The sequence below is a fragment of the Leptinotarsa decemlineata genome, unplaced genomic scaffold (assembly GCF_025532065.1).
Source record: "Leptinotarsa decemlineata unplaced genomic scaffold, Ldec_3_MD MMD2_P_RNA_scaffold_12, whole genome shotgun sequence".
Taxonomy (NCBI): domain Eukaryota; kingdom Metazoa; phylum Arthropoda; class Insecta; order Coleoptera; family Chrysomelidae; genus Leptinotarsa; species Leptinotarsa decemlineata.
Window position 1 is genome coordinate 3750836 of NW_027412526.1, and position 19774 is coordinate 3770609.

The window sequence follows — 19774 nt, forward strand, 5'->3', positions numbered from 1 at the left end:
AAAAAATGGACTAGTTAGTAGCTCCAAAGTAGTAAAAAAAGACGGAAGTCGTAACTTCAGTCTATATAACGACGAGATGGAGATACATTCTCATGTATCATATGAATGTGAGGCAGACGGTACGGAATTACAAGAAGAAATCATTATATGGACAACCAAAATCAAGTGGAAGAAAACGACAAGTACTCAACCAAGGAACTGGACAAACTAGTACAAGAAACAAGATTATTGGAATGGATTGGAAAAGATGTGAGAAAAAATTGGGTGAGTCAGACCTTTCAAGCGGCATAATAGCAAGCCGAGATCCTACAACACAATATGTGGTCTTAAATATATTCTTACAGACAGTAAAACATTCTACAGATTTCTGTATTATCGCCAGCTTATATGGTTTTTCTACTACTATTGAAGGTTGTTACTTTTCTCAAACGAAAATTGTCGATACATTCACTGAACTTATATTTGAATGTCATTTCCTTCGGTATGGGGGAGGGAGTTGACGTGTACAATACCTTCCGGGTCTGAGATTTCAATACAGTAGCCCCGTTTGCAGCCACTGAAAAGGTCAATGATATACTGAGTAACTGTATCGACAATTTCGATAATAAATTCTGCAGCCTAATCGTTCGCGTACACGTGGAATTCTAATAATACCAGATACATTTAACGAAACTGGTTTACCTCAAAGAGAACGTAAAGGTAAAATTATAAAACAACCATGAATAATCGATATGCAATTAAGCGCTTAATGATCGTTTTCCAGCAATGCGATGGCGGCCATAAAGTTAAAACCGAGTTAGACACAGTAGGCGTAGATAACGTCGAGAAGAAAACAAACGCATGCCACCACGGACAATGGCTCTGCTGGTAGGCATTTCCTTACATGGAAATCGACAATTGAATGTCGATAATTGGAAAGCTGTTTCGCGAAGGAAAACTGAGACTGAAAGTATGGAGAGAACTGATACGTTGTCCGACGATTTCATAGCAAAAAACATAATGGAAGTTTTCATTTGAGGTCTGAAATGACGTTTTACGTGATTAAATGTCGCTAAAGATTTGTATATTTGTTCAAACAGCAAACGACCAAAGTATAAAGAATATATTCAACGGTATACACACTTTCGAAATAAAAGCGTAAAAAGTACACAATTGTGAGTGGTGGTCCTTCGAGCCGGATAATCTTAATTTCAGTAATTATTCTAATCAATCATTTATCATTCATAGGAATTGTATTAACAAATGCTGAATTTTAAGTAGATCTATGACTATTCTGAAACAATAGTGACATATGTTCGAACTCCAACGATCATCTTAATAACTAGAATAGGAGACACATGAGTAGAAGACAAAAGTAAAGACATAAAAAGAAACAGTAATACATCACGATACCCAAATAAAATGAGAACTGAGTGGGACATGGAACTGATTCTGAAAATATTCCGCTTTTGTTTTTGGGTACCAAAAACATCTTTCGGAAAGTGATTGTTTATGAGGCGAGAAATGGTTTCTTATTATTCGTAGAACTTCTGAACTTGATAAAACACTCAAATACTCACTCTAGGTCTTTTCCATGTGAACTGAAAAGGCGGTGTCTGGTGGTAAAACACTGAAGATTGGGTGGCGGGAAAGTCCGGGTCCTCCCAAAGTTCTCCTCGTTTCAGGCATGCTCTCCTTATCCGTTCGTATTCGCTCATTCCCTGAAAATAAATCAAAGTAATGGTAACTGTACACGGCCAAAAAGGTCATATTTAGTTTTTGTTTTGTGGCATAAACCATAGAAAAAAAAATAGTTGATTCAAAGTGCAATCTGGAAACTAGGCTCATTCAGAAATGGACCGGAACTAAAACTGATCGTTTCTGTCACACGTTCTGACCCATTTGTTCTGTGGTATATTTGATCGAATAAGTGATTTTTCAAATTTATCATAAGTCATAATGTTACCTACAAGACATTATATTAATTTGTGTGAATAATCATCAATCTAATCAGTGATATTATAAATTTTTGTTTCGAGAATCGAAATCATAATCCTGATCATGAAGAAAAAACTCTGAATCAAATGAAAACAACTTTGCTTCTGCTGAAGAGTTAATACTTTCAAAACTGAGCAGCAAGCTCTCGCGCATTTTAGCGAAAGCTTTTGATCGTAGAGACTAAAGTTGAAACCAAAGAAAGTGATTGCTGCTTTGGGTTTGAAAGAAAATGTTTGAGTTTTTTATAATTTTCACTAATAATTCAGGTAGTCTCAGAAGAAGAAATACACAGAAGAATGCCCTGTAGACCTAGGAATTATGATCAACCGATAAGAAGAAGATTTTAGTACAATTTTATTCAATTTAGTATATTTTATTTCCGAATCTAGTACAAATAGATATAAATGGCAGCATTGTGTTGTACACTTGTTTCCAGAGTAGCTTGACAATTTCAAACAATTTACAATTTTACGAAAACTGAAACATATTACAACAGCTATTAGTGAACATATACTTCATAATTTTCTACTACTTCCAGTAACATGAAAAGGTGGACGAAATTACTTTTTCTCACTCTCCCACAACAAAACATCAACATGTTCTGCATTTGCATATAATTAATCCACTTTTTTTTTTCAGATGAGATATTGAATCACAAGGTCGCGGCATACTTCATCATCATTTTTCTAGCTCATATCGATCTCATTGAAGTATCTCTCCAATCCGTTACAGCCCGGATATCCGAGTGATCCCCTAATCTCATAGTGTTGAGAGAAAGTAAATTTTCATTGTTGATTACAGTTGTATCGCCTAATAAACAACTGTGAGTAAATTCTCTACAGCGAGTTCTCTCGAGATATCAAGAACAATGGCTAATCTCGAAATAATACGTGTCCATAATTGGTTGTAAGATTTTCATCTAACGGGCCGAGAGGTACGTAATATATAAATTAATACAAAAGAAGAGGAAATGTCTGCGGTTATCGCGTATTTCCACTAGTAATGAGGAAGTATTACCGAGAAATTGCAGGTAATTGGTTCATAATTGTTATCTGGCGTTTCTTGTTCTCACATTCTGTTCAGAAAAAGTTCCATCAGAGCTTTGCTGTAATAGCGGTCCTTCGAGCCGGATATAACTTTTATATGCGTGAATCACAATACAATTACTCTAATCCTAGCGATAATAAAGTGTGAAACACAGCAATATTGACATAATATTTGAGCACTAAGATTTATATATTGTTGCTTAAAACGAAAGCCATTAAAAGCCTGTGAAACACTCGCTAATCGAGGACCGAACAAAAACCACCAAGGCGTCCACGCAACAATGCGCATCTTTTGTTTCCACGCTCGCCTTGCGCTTACACTAAATTATCTATGAAGTCGTGGTATAGAAAAACAAAAACACTGATCGCTTGATCGCTTTGGTTGTGGTGATCCCGTCGAACACCTCTGTGAAATGAAGCGAAAACCGTCGACCGGTTTCAGCCGCGAATTTAATTTCGTCTATATTAACAATAGTTCGATAAATGAGTCCTTCATTTTGCGTGATACTCATATCGATGGACACTTAGAAATCAGCAAAGGTGTAAAAGAGCAGCAGATTCCCGATAGAACTCGTCAATCCGTGATAAATTTCTCATTCCATAGTGGCATATTCGCGCCGTTTTTCCCTGCACTAGTGATATTATTCAGGAACAAACCAACCCAGACATTGAAATTGTACTGAATCACTTTTAACCATATTGCACCCCGTAATGTCATGGAACATCATGAATATTTAATTGTTCTGTGAAACTATGATCATACTAGTGATGAAAGCAGAGAACTGTAGTTCTGTGGATAAAAGTGCTATTTTTAGATCGAATCGTATGAAATACAAACACAATGTTCTGTCGCATTACAAAACATTTAGAGTATAGCTTCATTTCAGAGAATTTAATTGTGATCATCACATTAATAACTCGTCAATTTCACCGTCGTTAATTGATCATGTTGAATCAGGATCTATAGTAAATTCACTATTGCTAACATTTTCTAATTTCGAATATTTTATAACAAATCAACGTCAACATGTTATAAATTCTGCACTAATATAATCAGAAAACAAAGTCTCCAGATAAAATTGACGATCTGTTTAAAAGTTACAGAACAATCAAATGAAAACACAAAAGAATTACTGCATTTATTTCCATCTTTTAATATTAGTAAAACGTATATAATTTCTCTTGAATCAATGTACTTGATAATTTGACCTTGCAAAATGAAATCATGCTTGAAAGTTTTAGAATAAAAAGTGCACCCCGCACTGTAATAGAAATCAAATTTCAGCCATGGACTTTTTTTTGAGGGGTATTCACGAGACCCATGCAAGAAGGATCGTTTTATGAAACATCTAGTATTATGATTTGAGAATAATCCTTAGTATTACCAGATTAAATCAATCAGAAGATATACTCTTTTAGACAAAAAAACATTAAACATTCATTGGTAAACAGACAATATCAAAGTTTGTACGAATTTTATAACGAGTCTGAACTAGAATCGGTTGAAAATTCTGTATATATGCTAATTATCTGAGTTTGTGTTTATTTGCACCTGTTTGTACATTACATAATAGTTTGATATTTGAAAAATGAAACATATTTATTACTATCATCATTATAGTTGCTGCCGACATCAGAGAATATCAAGAACATCTAAACTGTAATACCTAGTCATGAGATAAGACATGTGTCATGAATCATATCAGATATGTCTGCCTTATTTCCTAATTTCCACGGAGTATAAAGCTGATTCGCCAACCTCTCTCAGAAACCGATGAGCACTTACAATGAACTTCAGCGCGATGAACTTCACGAAGACAGGAAGTGCACAGCTTTTATTACTACATATACTCATTATCTTGATAGCAATCTAGGATGGATTTTGCTCGCAGGTGGCATCTGAACACCCATCATTCCAAAATGATTGGAGACTTTTATCAAAATTGTTCTATCTTCGTCTGTGATTGGGATCAGAAGCAAAAAATTTTTGGTTTAACGAAAAAGTATACAGTATTGCCACTACCTACTGAAATGATTAATTGGAGACATAAAGACACGCATCTTGTTATTGTCGATAAAACAAAAAGAAATTTTTTACACAGGTGAAACAAAAAGACAGAAACGCGACACTGTCACAAACTCATAAATATCAAATCAGGATCTTGTTTTTTTAGTAATAGCAGTTCACTTAATAGAAGGCTAGAGTAACAAGTTCTATTCTTTGCAGGAATCAACAAATATTTAGGCTAGGTTATCACCCGGAACGATCAACTTGATTTGAATAAATCGCCTCTGACTATATTCCTACCAGGCAATCATACCTAGAAAAAGTCTATGTAATATCGTTAATGTCATTTTGGGAGTGGGAGCTCATTAGAACAAGGGGTGCAGTGGAACACCGCCAATAAATATTCAAATTTCAAATGAATTCGCGCGTTTTCACTTCGGCAAATTACAGCGCATCATAGTTTATATGTTGCGCCGTTGTGTCAACGGAATTTTTAGGTGATGACCGTTGTTTTGCGTTGTATAAAGCTAGAATTCTGTACGGGATGTTTTCAGGTTTCGAAAAAGACCTAGTTATAACAGGTACGTGGACATTATTTCATATTTTTTATAATTTCAGTTATCAAACATAACCTAAATTCATGTCTTTGATGAAACGTACCGGAAAAGCCGGCAAACGTTAGGTACAATCGTCGAAGATAAAACAAGAATGTAAATATTGAAATAAGACGTTTTACAACAATAATAAAATAACGGCCAAGCGAACTATGACCTGAACCACTTCTCAGGTATTTGTAGGTCTCTGCGGTCGGCACACGAATGCTAACCAGTGTGAGTTTTTTAATTTGAAGGTCAGTATAGGATGATCGGTTGCTGAGATTGCAGAGCTTTTGTAATGCGGACTAGAAATGATAAGTGTGTCGAAATTTATACACTGGAGAATGTTTAACGATGAACTATTGTGTTCCTAATTAATGATTTGAATTGGGAATATAAAGCGTTGAAGTTTTCAGAAACAGTTTTCATTGTTGAAGATCGAATTCTTTGGATTCTTTAGTGGAATTAATATTTATGACTGCAGAAAAGTGAACATTCCCACAAAATTGGAAAAAAAAACACAAAGTGATAAATAAACTCCCTCAACATGAAAATTCGTTCTACTATGGAAAACCCAAGGAATTGAATTAATACTAATTGTGTGTTGTTGTTCTGTTCTTAATTTGTTACTTTAATAATTCACTTGTTATTAAAATGGCATACACAAATGAGGAAATGGCTGATATGCATTACGTTTACGGTCTGTCGCAGGGAAATGGGTTAGAAGCTTCTAGAAGATAAGCTGAAATGTATCCTCAACGGCAGCATCCTTCACATAGAATATTTGCTCGACTTCATCAACGATTACGAGAATATGGTTCATTCGACAAAAGAACGCAGGATTGTGGTCGCCATCGAGAAGTACGAACACCACAGCTTGAGGAAGCAGTACTTAATTTGATTGAAGAACAACCTACTACCAGTACTAGAAAGATTGCTTTCCAGCTAAATGTTGATCATATGACGGTATTTCGAATTTTAAAGGAACAACTCTTATACCCTTACCATCTGCAACGAGTACAGGCACTGTTACCGCGAGACTTTCCGAACCGTCTTGAATTTTGCAATTGGATGCTGGAAATGATTAGAAGAAATCGTGACTTTCTGAAGACGATAGAATTCACAGACGAATGTAGTTTTTCTCGGGACAAGATTATTAATTTTCATAATTACCACATATGGGCTGATAAAAACCCTCACGCTATTGTCGAAACCAAACATCAAGAACAGTTTTTTTTTAACTTGTGGCTCGGAGTTATTGGGGATGATTTAATTGTGCCTCATTTTCTACCTCCTCGGTTAAATGGTGAGGCATACGTTCAATTTTTAAGAGAAGTGCATCCAGTACTGCTGGAGGAAGTTCCTTTGGGCTCCCGCCCATTTTAGTCAAGTAGCACGTCAGCATTTAATTGAAATATATGCAAATAAGTGGATAGGTCGAGGAGGACCGCAGAACTGGCCCGCTCGATCCCCGGATCTCAATCCTCTCGATTTCTCTATTTGGAGCCATTTACAGCATTTGGTTTATCGTACTCCTGTTCGCGATGTAGAGGACTTGAGAAACCGCATCATCGATGCGTGCAGGGTAATCAGAGAGACTCCAGAAATATTTGAGCGAATACGTGGCTCAATGCGCCCACGTCTAGACGCATGCGTAATGTCTGAAGGTAGACATATTGAACATTTACTATGATTTCTACACGTTGTGTGTTTTGTTATTAATAAATTAGTTTTGTTTATTACCCTTTAATCGTTTAATACAGGTACTAACTACAAAATAACAATAAATCCAGTTCGCATTTATGACGATGTATCTCTGTAGTTGTTCGTAAAATAATTTTTTCCTGCGAACTGGTTTATTTTGGGCAAAAAACCCAAGAGACATTTTTTGTTTAGAATGAAACAGGCTATCGGAAATAAATGTTCAAATGGTAAACAAATAATAAGACAAAGAGTTACATTGGAAATAAATTTTAGGGGTTGCGTTTTCCACCCCTTGCAACCATGGGGTAAACCAAATAAATTACTGGCCAAGTGTCTTTTTGGTAGTACAAAACGTCAGGGTAATTTCAATATTGTAACTTTTTCAGTGCTTGTAAAAAAAATTGCTATACAAATTTTATGTACCCCCTTTAAGGGGCTGTATCTTAACAAGGGATGCTCCAATGAAGTTTCTTTATATGAATGATCCTATCTTTTTTTCGATGAGGAATCACCTCCTTAAATGTTTTACACTTATTCAGTTACACCCTGTATATAGGGAGGAAATAGAAATTCAGAAACACAAACAATTTCAACGGAAATGAAGTAGGAATTGATATGACTAAAGACTGGCTATCTGCACTTGTGAGTCACACATTTTAGACCCTATATACTACATGCATTAGAAGGCGACAAACAATCATAAACTATGATTTTATGAGATGCAGTCGTCTTTAACTGTGCGATAGCCGTAAATGCATATTTTGAAGTATGAAATATGATTGCTTGGGTCATAAATCACTCATATTCAATGCATTTTAATGTTTACAGTGTACACCGCAACAAACCTTTTCGAGACATGAAAAAAAAGTTACGTATGTTAAAACTAACCATCTTCAAGTCATATGAGTTGGTTTTCTGAAGGATGTGTTAGTGCCAAGTTGGATGACCACCCGTTTCAATTATTGTTCAAACATTTCTTGAAAATTCTGATGATTCGCCTTCAATTTCTGATTCATTTTGAGTTTTTCAAATCAAGAGGAGTGAAAAACCTTCGAATGATATCGATAGCTCGAGTAACTCGTCTGAATTTATCGTATCTTTTCACCCACTGTGCTATTTTATCTTCAGCAACATTTCCTGATATTCCAACTCTACATACAACCTGTAACATAACCGCAATAAAGTTCAATCTCATAGTTTCGTGCTATCAAACGGAGTCACGCTCAGGCAGCAAGAAGTCCGTTTGTAGATCGATCACGTCCAAAAGAACAGTTCGACAGCCGATAAAATGCAGTTCAAAATGCGGCATGCGGGTGCTTGCTGAATTTTCAACGACTAAATTTGGAACGACCCATGTCCCGTTTCTGGGTGAGAATCGAAACAGAACGACCTCCATATAAGAGCACGCGGCCGACGTAATGACAGTCCCACCGCGCGCGAAGGAACAAGAGTGCGGAGGATGGAGGAATTATATCAGCGCCTACTTGAATATCTACGTAAGAAGACAAGTACAGATGTGGTATGGGCACTGATAATACCAGGTTAATGCACCATCCCACTGGAAATTTTGGTAGTAGAATGAAAGCTGGTTGTTGGACAAGCCATACTTTTCTCCAGATTTGGCACCCCTTGACTTCAGAAAGATAATCATCTGAGGCTTTAATGCCTTGAGGGGTGGGATACATTTATTGAAATGACGTTGTGAGAAGTTTGGCTAGCTGAATGTCGCTGAGTTCTGAACGTGTACGTGAAAAGACAAAAAAACTTGGAATTCATCAATAATTGATGTGTCGATCGAAACACGTGTCGAGGTGTTAAAATAACGGTTTGGTGTTGGGAAAAAACTCCAGTAATATTCATTACTATACCAAAGGTTCCAAACAGTGCATCACAAGTAACTGTATTACGGAGTCATTCACTTTCTGCAGAAGAAATTCAGAATTGATCAGATGAATATCGAATCCAAGTCCTGAAGTTAATATGAGGCTGTCATCAGAGTAGATAAATAATTTTTTCATAGTCACCCTGTATACATATGTGTAACTTGTCCGCTTACCTCAGTAATTCTTAAGTTATGCCAAAAGGTTTATATAAGAATTTACAAAACTGCTCGTGTAAACCAGTTGTGAAAGAGACATCATGGAATTAAAAATGGGCAATAAATCAATATTATGCTAATTACAATGAAATGTGAAGAATTTGGAATCTTAATGGATAGTCGTTAAATTAGTAGAGATAGGCATTAGTATAATGCATTTAAGAAGACGTGAGAGGCAAGAAAATTTGTGGTGTCTACAGACAACACCACATCCTCATGGGATTATAACAGTTATTCCCAAATCGAATTGACATTTTGAACCTTGATGATAAATACAGCAGGACAGAATGCTTACCAGACCAACCCTACGGGTCGCAAAAAAAAGATTTTACGAGCTCCTGGGTCATTTTATATCTGTGGCGGTGTGCGTTTGGGTATTCAACCAAAAAACTTGTTGAAACTAATTACTGTGTACAATTTTATTGTTATAATATTTGAATAGGTATGCCTACTCAAATATATTTAGGTACAAACAAAAATTATGGTGTACTATGATCAGATAAATCTTCATCCAATGTTATGATTGAAAGTTCTACAATTTTATTGACTAAATGGTCTAATTTCCATATGTTGTCTTCTTCTTTTATAACATGTTCGAAACATTTTTGCCATTTTTCGGAAACGTTATTTTTAAAGAACTCCTTAAGTTTTCCAGCAACTTTCATTGTAAATGTCATGTTCCTTCTTGCAACGAAATCCTTTATTTGTAGCCAAAGTTCAATGGGATTTAAGTTCACAATGATAAGGGGGCAGATGCAAAATAATAGTATTTTTGTGCCTTTTCGTCGAGTTCATATATTCCCTTTGTTTTAAACTATACTTTCATCAAATGGTATGTTTTTCTATCGAAACCACTCCAAAGAGTGAAGGATTTCAATTTGGCTCTACCGGCGTTACGGTAATGATAGCAGAATCTTCTGATTAATAAAAATACACATAGAAAATAGGTGATAGGGGGCAATTGGAGCCTAAAATTATGACGTGGTCTGGTTCAACAAAATGGTGGTAGGATTCTATTAGCTTGACGTTGAATGACGAGCAAAAATTCTGGAAAAGAGTTCAAAAATAGCCTAAAATTATTGCCCCAAAATAAATATAAAAATTCAAAGTGGTTCTGCTGGTTCAACAGGGATTCAATTCAGTGAGGTTCTGGCCCAGTTGTATCAATTCACCTCCTGGAAAACCTTTCGTGAAGATAATTTACAACACTCCAGGCCTTATGGGTGCCATATCCATCTTGTGTTGATTCAAGTGTTGATACTCAGTGTTTTTGTCCATTTTTCTTCCAATTCATTACGTAAGGTTTTTGCCATTCAAATTCCGTTCGATGAAAGATGATTAAAAAATTTGATTATTCAACAATCCGCACTAATATTCAATGAAAATCTTTGTTGTGGACGAGTTTCCTGTTCAAAATGTGGGTTCTCAATTGCCCGATGATGTTTTTTTCTTTTGGAAATAGTATTATTAGTGATCGTACATTTTTATCAGTCCAGAATATCTATTTTGAAAATCCCAGTCTCTCCATTGAAACTATTTACAGAGAGCAACATTATCTTTTCACTTGATCTGGTATCAATTTGTGAACCTTCTGGAATTTGTAATCGTACGCATTGTAATCGTATTCTTAAAAGTTTTTTAACATTGGCAGAAGATATGTTACACTCAGGGGCAAAATTTATTGTTGAAACTTTAGGATGAATATGAATTTGTTCTAATACATGCTTATCCTGATGGAGCTTTCCTTATTTCTTTCGCTTTTTCAAAGAAGGCTTTCGACTCGCAAAGTTTTGTACCTACAATCTCAAAAAAAAAAATGTTCCATGCTATTGTCTTATCTCTGGATATAGGTTTGCATAATCTTGGAGTCTCGTCACATAATTTTGCTAATCAAGTAAGTATAATCAGGAGATGACGAATTTATCGAAAGTCAGTATATTTACCTATACCTACTCGTGCAGTCGAATGAAAAAATTACGGAGTAGTGAGATCCTGGATTGAAATAAACTTCATTTTTACCGCGAATAGCTGAATGAGGTTATGTCACATTAAAAGTTCAACATTTAAATCCTACTGCTTTCTATTTCTAAATTTTGACTTTTGGGTCCACTTTCGAGTTTATTTAGATGCATCATTTCTAGGAATATAATTTTTGTTCAAGCTTCTATTCAAACACCTATGTTAACTGAAAATTCAACTTCAAATAAGTCGCATAAATATGCAGAGTTATCTCTTCCACACACTCAAATGTCCTGTTTTATGATACAATAAAAATAAAACACGTTTCGCATAACTATTTACAGAAACTACTTCGCGTTCACGCTACGAAAACAAAACAGCAGTGAGCGAGCCGTCTATTACGAAAGCTATCTTATTGCTGCGCATACTTACTATCTACTGCCGATCTACGCAAAACAACAAACGTAGGGTTGTCCTCCGAAAATTGCGCACAAATCACATCGTCTTCGACGCACAACGCACAAAACGACGAGAGTTCAGCTGTTTTTCGATCGCCACGCGCGTGTCCACAGAAAGCAATTCCAGCTACCTGCACGCTCCTCGACTGTAGCTTGTTGACTACGAGGAACGACTTCTCTGGAAGCGTGACCTCGATCGAGTGGCCTCCAGCGCTTTGGTATGAGCGGCGAAATTCTCCAACTTACATATCAACTTTCTTTTATCGCTCGGTAATTATTAATAAAAGTGCGTACGGCTGGGAATCGGGAATGGCATCCGAAAGATTTACGCTGCATAGCAGTTGAGACATTCTTTCTGTCTACACCGGAAGATCGGGTCTTCGTTCTCGAGGACGCACGGAGGGAACCGGTCGGCTTACGTCTTCAAAGTTGTTTATTTTATCGATATGGCGAAGGAACTTTTATGGAAAATTGTTTCAAATTCACTACATTTCAATCTGTATTTTTCCACCCTAAATATTTGCCCTTTTAACTGCAATAAATTTTTTGAGGTAAAAATAAAACAGGGCCCACTCGTGGAATTTCATTAATAACAATTTCAGTATTTCACAAGTGTCTTTATAGTTTCATTGTTCGGTAAAATCAGGAATTGAGTGACATCTACCGTTTGTTGTAATCTCTAATACAAAATCTTCACAGAAATCTGCAATTTGAGGGTACAATTAGAACAAAATATGACAGTGCAAACCCTCAGGAAAACTGAGAAAATGTTAGAATGACAACTTGAATTGAAATTTGTACGAAATATTTTTTATCCACAAAAATTCTCACAAAATACTTGTAAGAATTTTTGTGTGTGATTTTTTTTTGTGCCAGGTTAAGTTGTTCATTGAAATCCTCGCGGAGTAAGGCTAACACTGGCAATTCCTATTGATTATCGTTATTATGAGTCTTTAATATACATTTATAACTCTGTTGGATACAATTTTGAAATTGTTTTGAGATGCAATCTCTATCAAAGTGTTCACTGCAACGCCTACGAATTTGTTGATGGATTTAGAGTATTACTAGTTTCAGATCTCAGAGCAAATTGTTCATGAACATATTCTCTGGCAGATGATTATAACAGTCTCATACACTGTATATATAGAATTCTATATATTGAAGGAAAAACTTCTTTGGAAAATGTTTACTATGTACAGACATGAATTTCCAAATTGATTTATCGATTCTGAGTTAGTTTAGAATTTCAGGAAATGTAATCATCACACTGAATAATAGCTTTTGGATTAAATAATCATTAAGAAAAGTTGACTTCAACATATCTGTGAAAGAATATTGCAGTAAATGAATTTATTAATGAATCTCCGAATGTTGTTCCTTGTGGCAATGATTTATGTTTTCCTAGAGTTTGTTGTTCGTATTGATAAACGTAGATGTCACTCTCATCAAGGTCGTCCTGAATAAAGACGTTCATTGAATACTGAAATTATCATTTTTTCAAATTTGGGTTTTCCATATGCATGAATAAGTTAATGTGAATTAACAAAATAGTACAAAGGAGTACCATATTTCCAAAAGAAGACCGGAGCGCCAAGTTTCAACTCCAGATTCATGTACAGTGGACGAAGTTACAAAGTAATTAGGAAACAAGCAGATATTTTTTCATTCTTTCGAATAATTTATGTGGTTCTGATATATCAAACAGCAAATTTATATTTTTGTGTAGTGAACACTTTTGTTTATTCTGATTATACTTAGAATTAAGGTCATGGAATACTACACAAAACATGGTTCAAGGTCATTAAATTCAACATTCTGAAATTCTATATAGCGTCGTTCTGTCGCACTTGTTGCATATTTTTTTGTAGCTGCTTTCAAATTTCAATATTTATTTATTTATTTCTTTCTGTGTTATTTGACTATCTTCACCACCCATATCGTTCAATTTATAGCAAAAATCTTCCTCCCAGATAAACCGGCATTGATATTCATAATCATAATAACAGGTGCTTGCAAAAATGTTAAAAAATTTGAAAACATTCGCTGATATTCCATCATTAAAATCATACCCATTACTTGGCCATACATATTTATTCTTACCAGGCGGTAAGTTGAATTCTTATCATCGACAAATATTTAATTAATTTGTGCATTTTTTTTCTGTAAGCACTGGGAACTTTTTTCATGATGAAAATAGAGAATATAAAGTAACTTCAGCAGAAAAATAATAAAACACAAATTTCAATGAAAAATAATGTTAAAAAAGTTTGTGTAGCTGTAGGATAGAAAACATTTTTTTAGATTACATTTTAATGTAGTTGATTTTTCAACAGTTTCAGAGATTTGAGGATACATGAGTGGTAAATTGATCTTTTCCCAGTATTTGTATTGATTGATTTTAGTCGAATATATTATAATTATAAGTTTCGTTGAGTAATTGTTATTGGGTAAGTTTGTGGTAAGTAATCAAATACCTTGAATTATTTCTTACGTAGGGGCCTATCAAGCGGAAAGATTAACAGAAGCCGTCTTAGATATCAGTAAGCAACTTGGGCCAATATTCAGACTAAACCTGGGAGGCACAAATATGGTTATAACAACGGACGCAGATAACGCGGAAGCTATGTATCGAAACGAAGGAACAAAGCCCATCAGACCTCCTTTTCCGGCTCTCCATCATTATAGGAAGAAAGCCTTCAATAGCGTTGGGGTGGTACCAGGAAACGGGGATGAGTGGTACAAATTCAGAGGAGGCGTCACGCCATTATTGAAACCCAAAATGTTGGAACGATTCATCGAACAACAGGAGGATGTTGCTGCTAAGTTCGTGGACTATATCGAAAGCTCTGTAGACGAGAGTGGGGTTTTGAACGATACCATGGAGCACCTTCTGAAGTTTGCCATTGAAGGTTTTTTTGCTGTGATTCACGTATATCAAAAAATTCTGTTTGGTGTGTGTTTTTGTAGCAATTTCTATTGTTTGTCCTGGCGAGAGATTTTACTGCATCTCGAAGAGTGATCCAACGACTGAGGCTATCAAAACTGCTAGTAAAGAGTTCATGGACGGGCTTTACAAAACTCTGATTGGTCCCCCTTTGTGGAAATTATTTGAAACGTCAGGGTACAAGTTGTTGAAGTCTTCTCACGAAACTATCCACAAGTAAGTAGATGGTAATTTTCAATAAATTGCATCCATTCATTGTAACGTTTTCATTTTGAAATAGTGAACATGATATAGAAAATAGTTCTCTTTCAAAAATACTTACATCAAATGGTGTTTTTTTTGTAGAAACCACTCAATGATATCCGCTTTTCTTCATGTATTAGATTTGGGATTCATTAGAGTTGATACAAAATAAACTTCTCAAATGATCAGCTTTCAAGCTTGAACTAATGATTGGTCATTACCCTTGTATCATGAAGTTTGCACTTAGATCTTTATTTAAACTCCATTTTGGTTCAGTTTGCCGCCCAAAACTTTTAGCCAGGATAAATTTTGAAGTCAAATTAGTAACAAAAGGTGAAATTTTCTTTTTCAACTTTCCAAGAAACATTGGTCGTTTATAATAGGGAAATTCAAACTCAAAATGTGTATGAAAAATATTAACATGTTCAGAGATGAATTTTCAAATGTGAAAATACTATGAATCTGTATTTTTCATTTATAATGGTGAGGTGAATAAAGGAACAAATAGCCATTGATGAAGTGGATCCAAATTCGGTAACTTTCTTGGTTCTAACTATTTTTATTCATCAAAACACCATGAAACAAATTATACATATTGGAGACCTTTTCATCATATTTCATGTTCAACTAATAATCTAGATCTGAATATTTTTGATACTTCAATTAATACATTTGAGAAAAATAGAAAATCTTTGATTTGATGCTTGTTTTTCAATCAGTTTTACATTTAGATTTCAAGTACGCACTTCATGTGCTGAATTCAAGTTAACATTGATATTTCTTGCTCCACTCATAAATGATTTCTTACAGGATAATGGAAAGCCACTTGAACATCATAAGGGAACAATACAACATCGACCCCTTCGTAGTGCAAAATAAATACCCCTTCATGTATTCCTTACTTAACAATAACAAATTAACCGAAGAGGATTGTGTTATGTTGGCAATGGAAGTATTTTTTGGTGAGAAGTAAACATTTCTACTCAAACCTTGGAGTACCTCAAGGATCTATCTTGAGCCCTATATCGTTGATATTATATGTAAACGAGTTGCTTGCGATTGGAAGTAAATACTATTGTGTGATTTTCCAGGAGGGATTGATACAACAGCCACAACAACAGCTTTAACTTTGTTTTATTTAGCGAAAAGCAAGAAAGCGCAAAAGCAGGCAAAACAAGAATCTCGTACTGACTGCTCCACGTACCTGAGAGCGTGCGTGAAGGAAACTTTGAGGCTGTCTCCAACTGCCGGGGCTAACAGCAGGTTTCTCGTTCAGGACACTCCAATAGGAGGATATTTGATTCCTAGGAATGTACGTATGTAATAGCTTGAGTAGGTTAGGTTATCTACTGTACAGTTGTATTAAGTCTAGACTAGCTATTGTAGCACTTTTGGACTTTTTAAAGAATCTGGAAATCTTTCATGACTCCTCGTTACCAAAATGTTTTTTTCTATCTTCCTTTTTTGTCCCTCGTGTAATCAGTTTTCTCTCTGGATAGTTTTCTTCTATGTTGTTGCTCTATTTGTTTTGACGACTTTATTTGTTCCCATATTCTACTGTCTTCTTTTAAATTTTCCTTTTTTATTCATGTCTCTTAGTTCTTTTTCTATTCCAGTTTTCTACTCCTTTGTTTTTTCTTACAATCCCTTTTGAATGCTGATTCCCGTTTTCTATTTTCATTACTCTATTTCAGTAATTATTCGTTTTTATTTCCCTTTATCATTTCTCTTGTATCCCTTCTTATTACTTTTTTTTTTCGTATTTGTTTCAGCAACTTCATCTGTTCCTATATTCTACTGTCTTCTTTTTTATTTTCCTTAGTTATTCATGTCTCCTAATTTTTTTCTTTTCCAGTTTTCTACTCCTTTGTTGTTTCTTTCTCTTTTTCTTTATTTATTTCCCTATTTTGGTGACTTCTTTTGTTTTTATTTTCCTTTCTTATTTCTCTTGTATTCGTTTTAATTATTTTATTTCCTGTATTTGTTTTAGCAACTTCATCCGTTCCTGTGTTCTACTGTCTTTTTTCATTCTCCTTCCTTATGCATGTCTCCTAATTCTTTTTCTATTCCACTTTTCTACTCCTTTGTTTTTTTACAATTCCTTTTAAATGCTGATTCCCTTTTTCTATTTTCATTACTCTATTTCAGTAATTTCTCGTTTTTATTTCCCTTCATCATTTCTCTTGTATCCCTTCTAATTATTTTTTTTTTCGTATTTGTTTCAGCAACTTACTCTGTTTCTATATTCTACTATTTTCTTTTTTATTTTCCTATGTCTCCTAATTTTTTTCTATTTCAGTTTTCCACTCCTTTGTTGTTTCTTTCTCTTTTTCTTTTTTTATTTCCCTATTTTGGTGACTTCTCTTGTTATTATTTTCCTTCCTTATTTCTCTTGTATTCGTTCTAATTATTTTATTTCCTGTATTTGTTTTAGCAACTTCATACGTTCCTGTATTCTACTGTCATCTTTTTTTTATACTCCTTTCTTATTCATGTCTTCTAATTCTTTTTTCTATTCCAGTCTTTCAACTTCTTTGGTTTCTCTTATCATTTTTTAATTCTTATTCCTTTCTTTCTACTTTACTCCAACTATTCTACCTTGCGTTCCTTCTAATTATTTTCTTTATTGTGTTTAAGTAACTTCATCTGTTCCTGTGTTCTATTATCTTGGTTTTTACTTATGTCCTTGTATTTTCTCTTGTCCTAATGTTTCGTTTTATGGTTTTCTTATTCTAGTTTAAATTTTTAACACCTGTCATTATTTTCTATTCCTTTTTTCATTTTAATTTTTTATTGTTGTAGTTTTTTTATCTGTTCTCAAAACCTTCTTTCATCTCTTCTTTTCTTTCAGTTGGCTTAGTTTACTCAACTTTTGTTTTATACTCTCTCGTTTTTTGTCTTCTCTCGTGCTCTTCTATCTTTGATTTCTTCATGCACTACTTGTTTTATGATCTCTCACTTTCTCTCTTCCGTTCTTCTTATATACTTTCTTACCAGCAGTCCCTCAAATAAACTTTTATTTCAGACGCTCGTCTCAGCTTTCAGTTCGGTGACCTCAACAGACGAAAGATATTTTGAAAACACGTCAACTTTTCTTCCGGACAGATGGCTCAGAGATTCCGAACGAAAGTTCCACAAATTCGCCTCTTTGCCTTTCGGATATGGCCCGAGGATGTGCCCCGGCAAGAGGCTGGCAGAGAATGAGATTGTGATTTTATTAAAGCAGGTGAGACTGACTCGTGTTGTATTGCAGTTGCGAATGTAACAGTGGCTGTTAATTTTCAACAGATCCTTCGGAAATACAGCCTCGAGGTGAGTGACACAAGCCCTATCGGTATGGTTTACAGGATGAACAGGATTCCGAACAGGGTGATCAATATTAGGTTCCTCAAGCAGTGAGAAAATTTGCAGATTTTGGAAACAAAGTCTGAATTGCGAATTGAATATGAAATGTTTATGTTGAAAGAGATGCAACGGAAGTAAGGAACAGACTGTTGAAAAGTTCACACAGTCACAAACAGGTGATATATTTTATTTGGAGGATTTTTCTGTAGTGCTTGTGTTTAGAAAAATTTGACTGCAGCGATTTTAAAATTCTTCGTTGATGATTATTGAAATCATTACACAGCTCTACAAAAAAATTTTTTTTTGCCCTGGATATTTTTGCAAATTTTTATGTTTTCGAGTGCCTAAATCACGAATATATTTGTGAAAGTACTGAATGTGCTCTATTTGTTATGATTTTTACGTATCTTGTATTTTTAATAATAATCGGCTTGTTAGTAAAAAAAATTATTTTCTTAGTCATGATTAGGCTTCTGCGCAACTTCTTTGCGCGTACAAACATCATGTGATCCCCACTTCTCGGACTCCTTGCTCTGCAAAACAGCTGAGAACTCAGTTATTTGATAATATTGAAGTACTAACACGGAAATCTGGATAAGTTGTTATATGTTAATATTTTGTTTCAATTGTTGAAACAAAACAACAAAATTTATTAAATGGTCAAAAATACTGAGTGCGCATATAAGCAAAACTAAAAAAAAATATGGCTCTTCTTTGGCACCCCGAAAAAAAATCATAATACAAAAAAAAAATGGAATCAGTACAAAGTATGGCCTCCACGCTGGTTTATTACAGCCCTACATCTATCGTGCATCGACAAAATGAGATTGTCAATGTCTTGTTGAGGTACATTTGCCCATTCAGTGATTAAAAGCTCTCTCAATTGAAACGTTGTGTGAATGTTCGCCATATGCGGAGTAATTCCTCGTTGAAGCATGTCCCACACATACTCGATGGGATTCAAGTCCGGTGATTGTGCTGGCCATGGCAATACATCAATTCCTAGACGCGCGACATGTGGACGAGCATTATCGTGCATTAGGTGGAAGTTTTCACCAACAGCACCAGCAAACGGATGGACGATAGGTAGAAGAATGGTGTCGAGGTACTGTCGAGCTGTGAGGGAGCGATTTGGAAAAACGAGATCGGTTCTGCCGCCGATCATGTCTGCCGCCGATCATGATTCCGCCCCATAGCGGAATCATGTTGTGGAGATCTGCTTCATGCAGTTGATTTCTGACAGTATCACGACCAATGGTTACCTGGTGCGTCTGCTGCAACACGTTAACCAACTCAGGTGCTGTGATTGTCGGTCGTCTTCTTGCGGTTAAGACCAAAAATCGGTCTTGAACTGCAGTTGTAGTGCGTCCTCGCCCTGGATGTTGTTCGGCTG

The 19774-nt window shown here is 35.2% G+C and overlaps 2 protein-coding genes across 6 annotated transcripts in view; one reads left to right on the top strand and one right to left on the bottom strand.

Annotated features, from left to right (window-relative positions):
* The window catches only part of CalpC (Calpain C), a 32235-nt gene extending 20166 nt beyond the window's left edge, over positions 1 to 12069 (bottom strand). The window contains exons 1-2 of one of the 2 annotated variants that reach the window (XM_023160803.2): positions 11821 to 12069; positions 1560 to 1700 (exon numbers count right to left, since the gene is read on the bottom strand). In XM_023160803.2, coding sequence (XP_023016571.1) covers positions 1560 to 1697 — 138 coding nt within the window. In that variant the 5' untranslated portion in view covers positions 1698 to 1700; positions 11821 to 12069. Of the gene's footprint in view, positions 1 to 1559; positions 1701 to 11372; positions 11795 to 11820 lie in introns of those variants that run through there. The other variant, XM_023160804.2, reaches the window with a different exon arrangement.
* LOC111505902 (probable cytochrome P450 49a1) lies at positions 5375 to 18753 on the top strand. 4 transcript variants are annotated; one of them, XM_074172154.1, is made up of 7 exons: positions 5375 to 5612; positions 14345 to 14758; positions 14817 to 15009; positions 15847 to 15998; positions 16128 to 16348; positions 18062 to 18262; positions 18325 to 18753. In XM_074172154.1, the coding sequence occupies exons 1-7, from the start codon at positions 5576 to 5578 to the stop codon at positions 18433 to 18435; spliced, it is 1329 nt and encodes a 442-aa protein (XP_074028255.1). In that variant the 5' UTR covers positions 5375 to 5575; the 3' UTR covers positions 18436 to 18753. The 4 variants fall into 4 exon arrangements, 3 of the variants coding, with proteins under 3 accessions (XP_074028255.1, XP_074028256.1, XP_074028251.1); XM_074172155.1 differs by lacking the exon at positions 5375 to 5612 and adding an exon at positions 13140 to 13484; XR_012464744.1 differs by lacking the exon at positions 5375 to 5612 and adding an exon at positions 13586 to 13955 and having other exon boundaries at positions 16128 to 16352.
* Positions 18754 to 19774: the final 1021 nt, after the last annotated feature.

What these genes read in the sequence shown, in the direction of transcription:
- LOC111505902 (XM_074172150.1), top strand. Translation starts at nt 13,868, where the DNA reads ATGTTAAAAAATTTGAAAACATTCGCTGATATTCCATCATTAAAATCA. An exon ending in TCTGAAGTTTGCCATTGAAG is followed by an intron (nt 14,759 to 14,816) that starts GTTTTTTTGCTG and finishes GTGTTTTTGTAG; the next exon opens with CAATTTCTATTGTTTGTCCT. An exon ending in GATATTTGATTCCTAGGAAT is followed by an intron (nt 16,349 to 18,061) that starts GTACGTATGTAA and finishes CTTTTATTTCAG; the next exon opens with ACGCTCGTCTCAGCTTTCAG.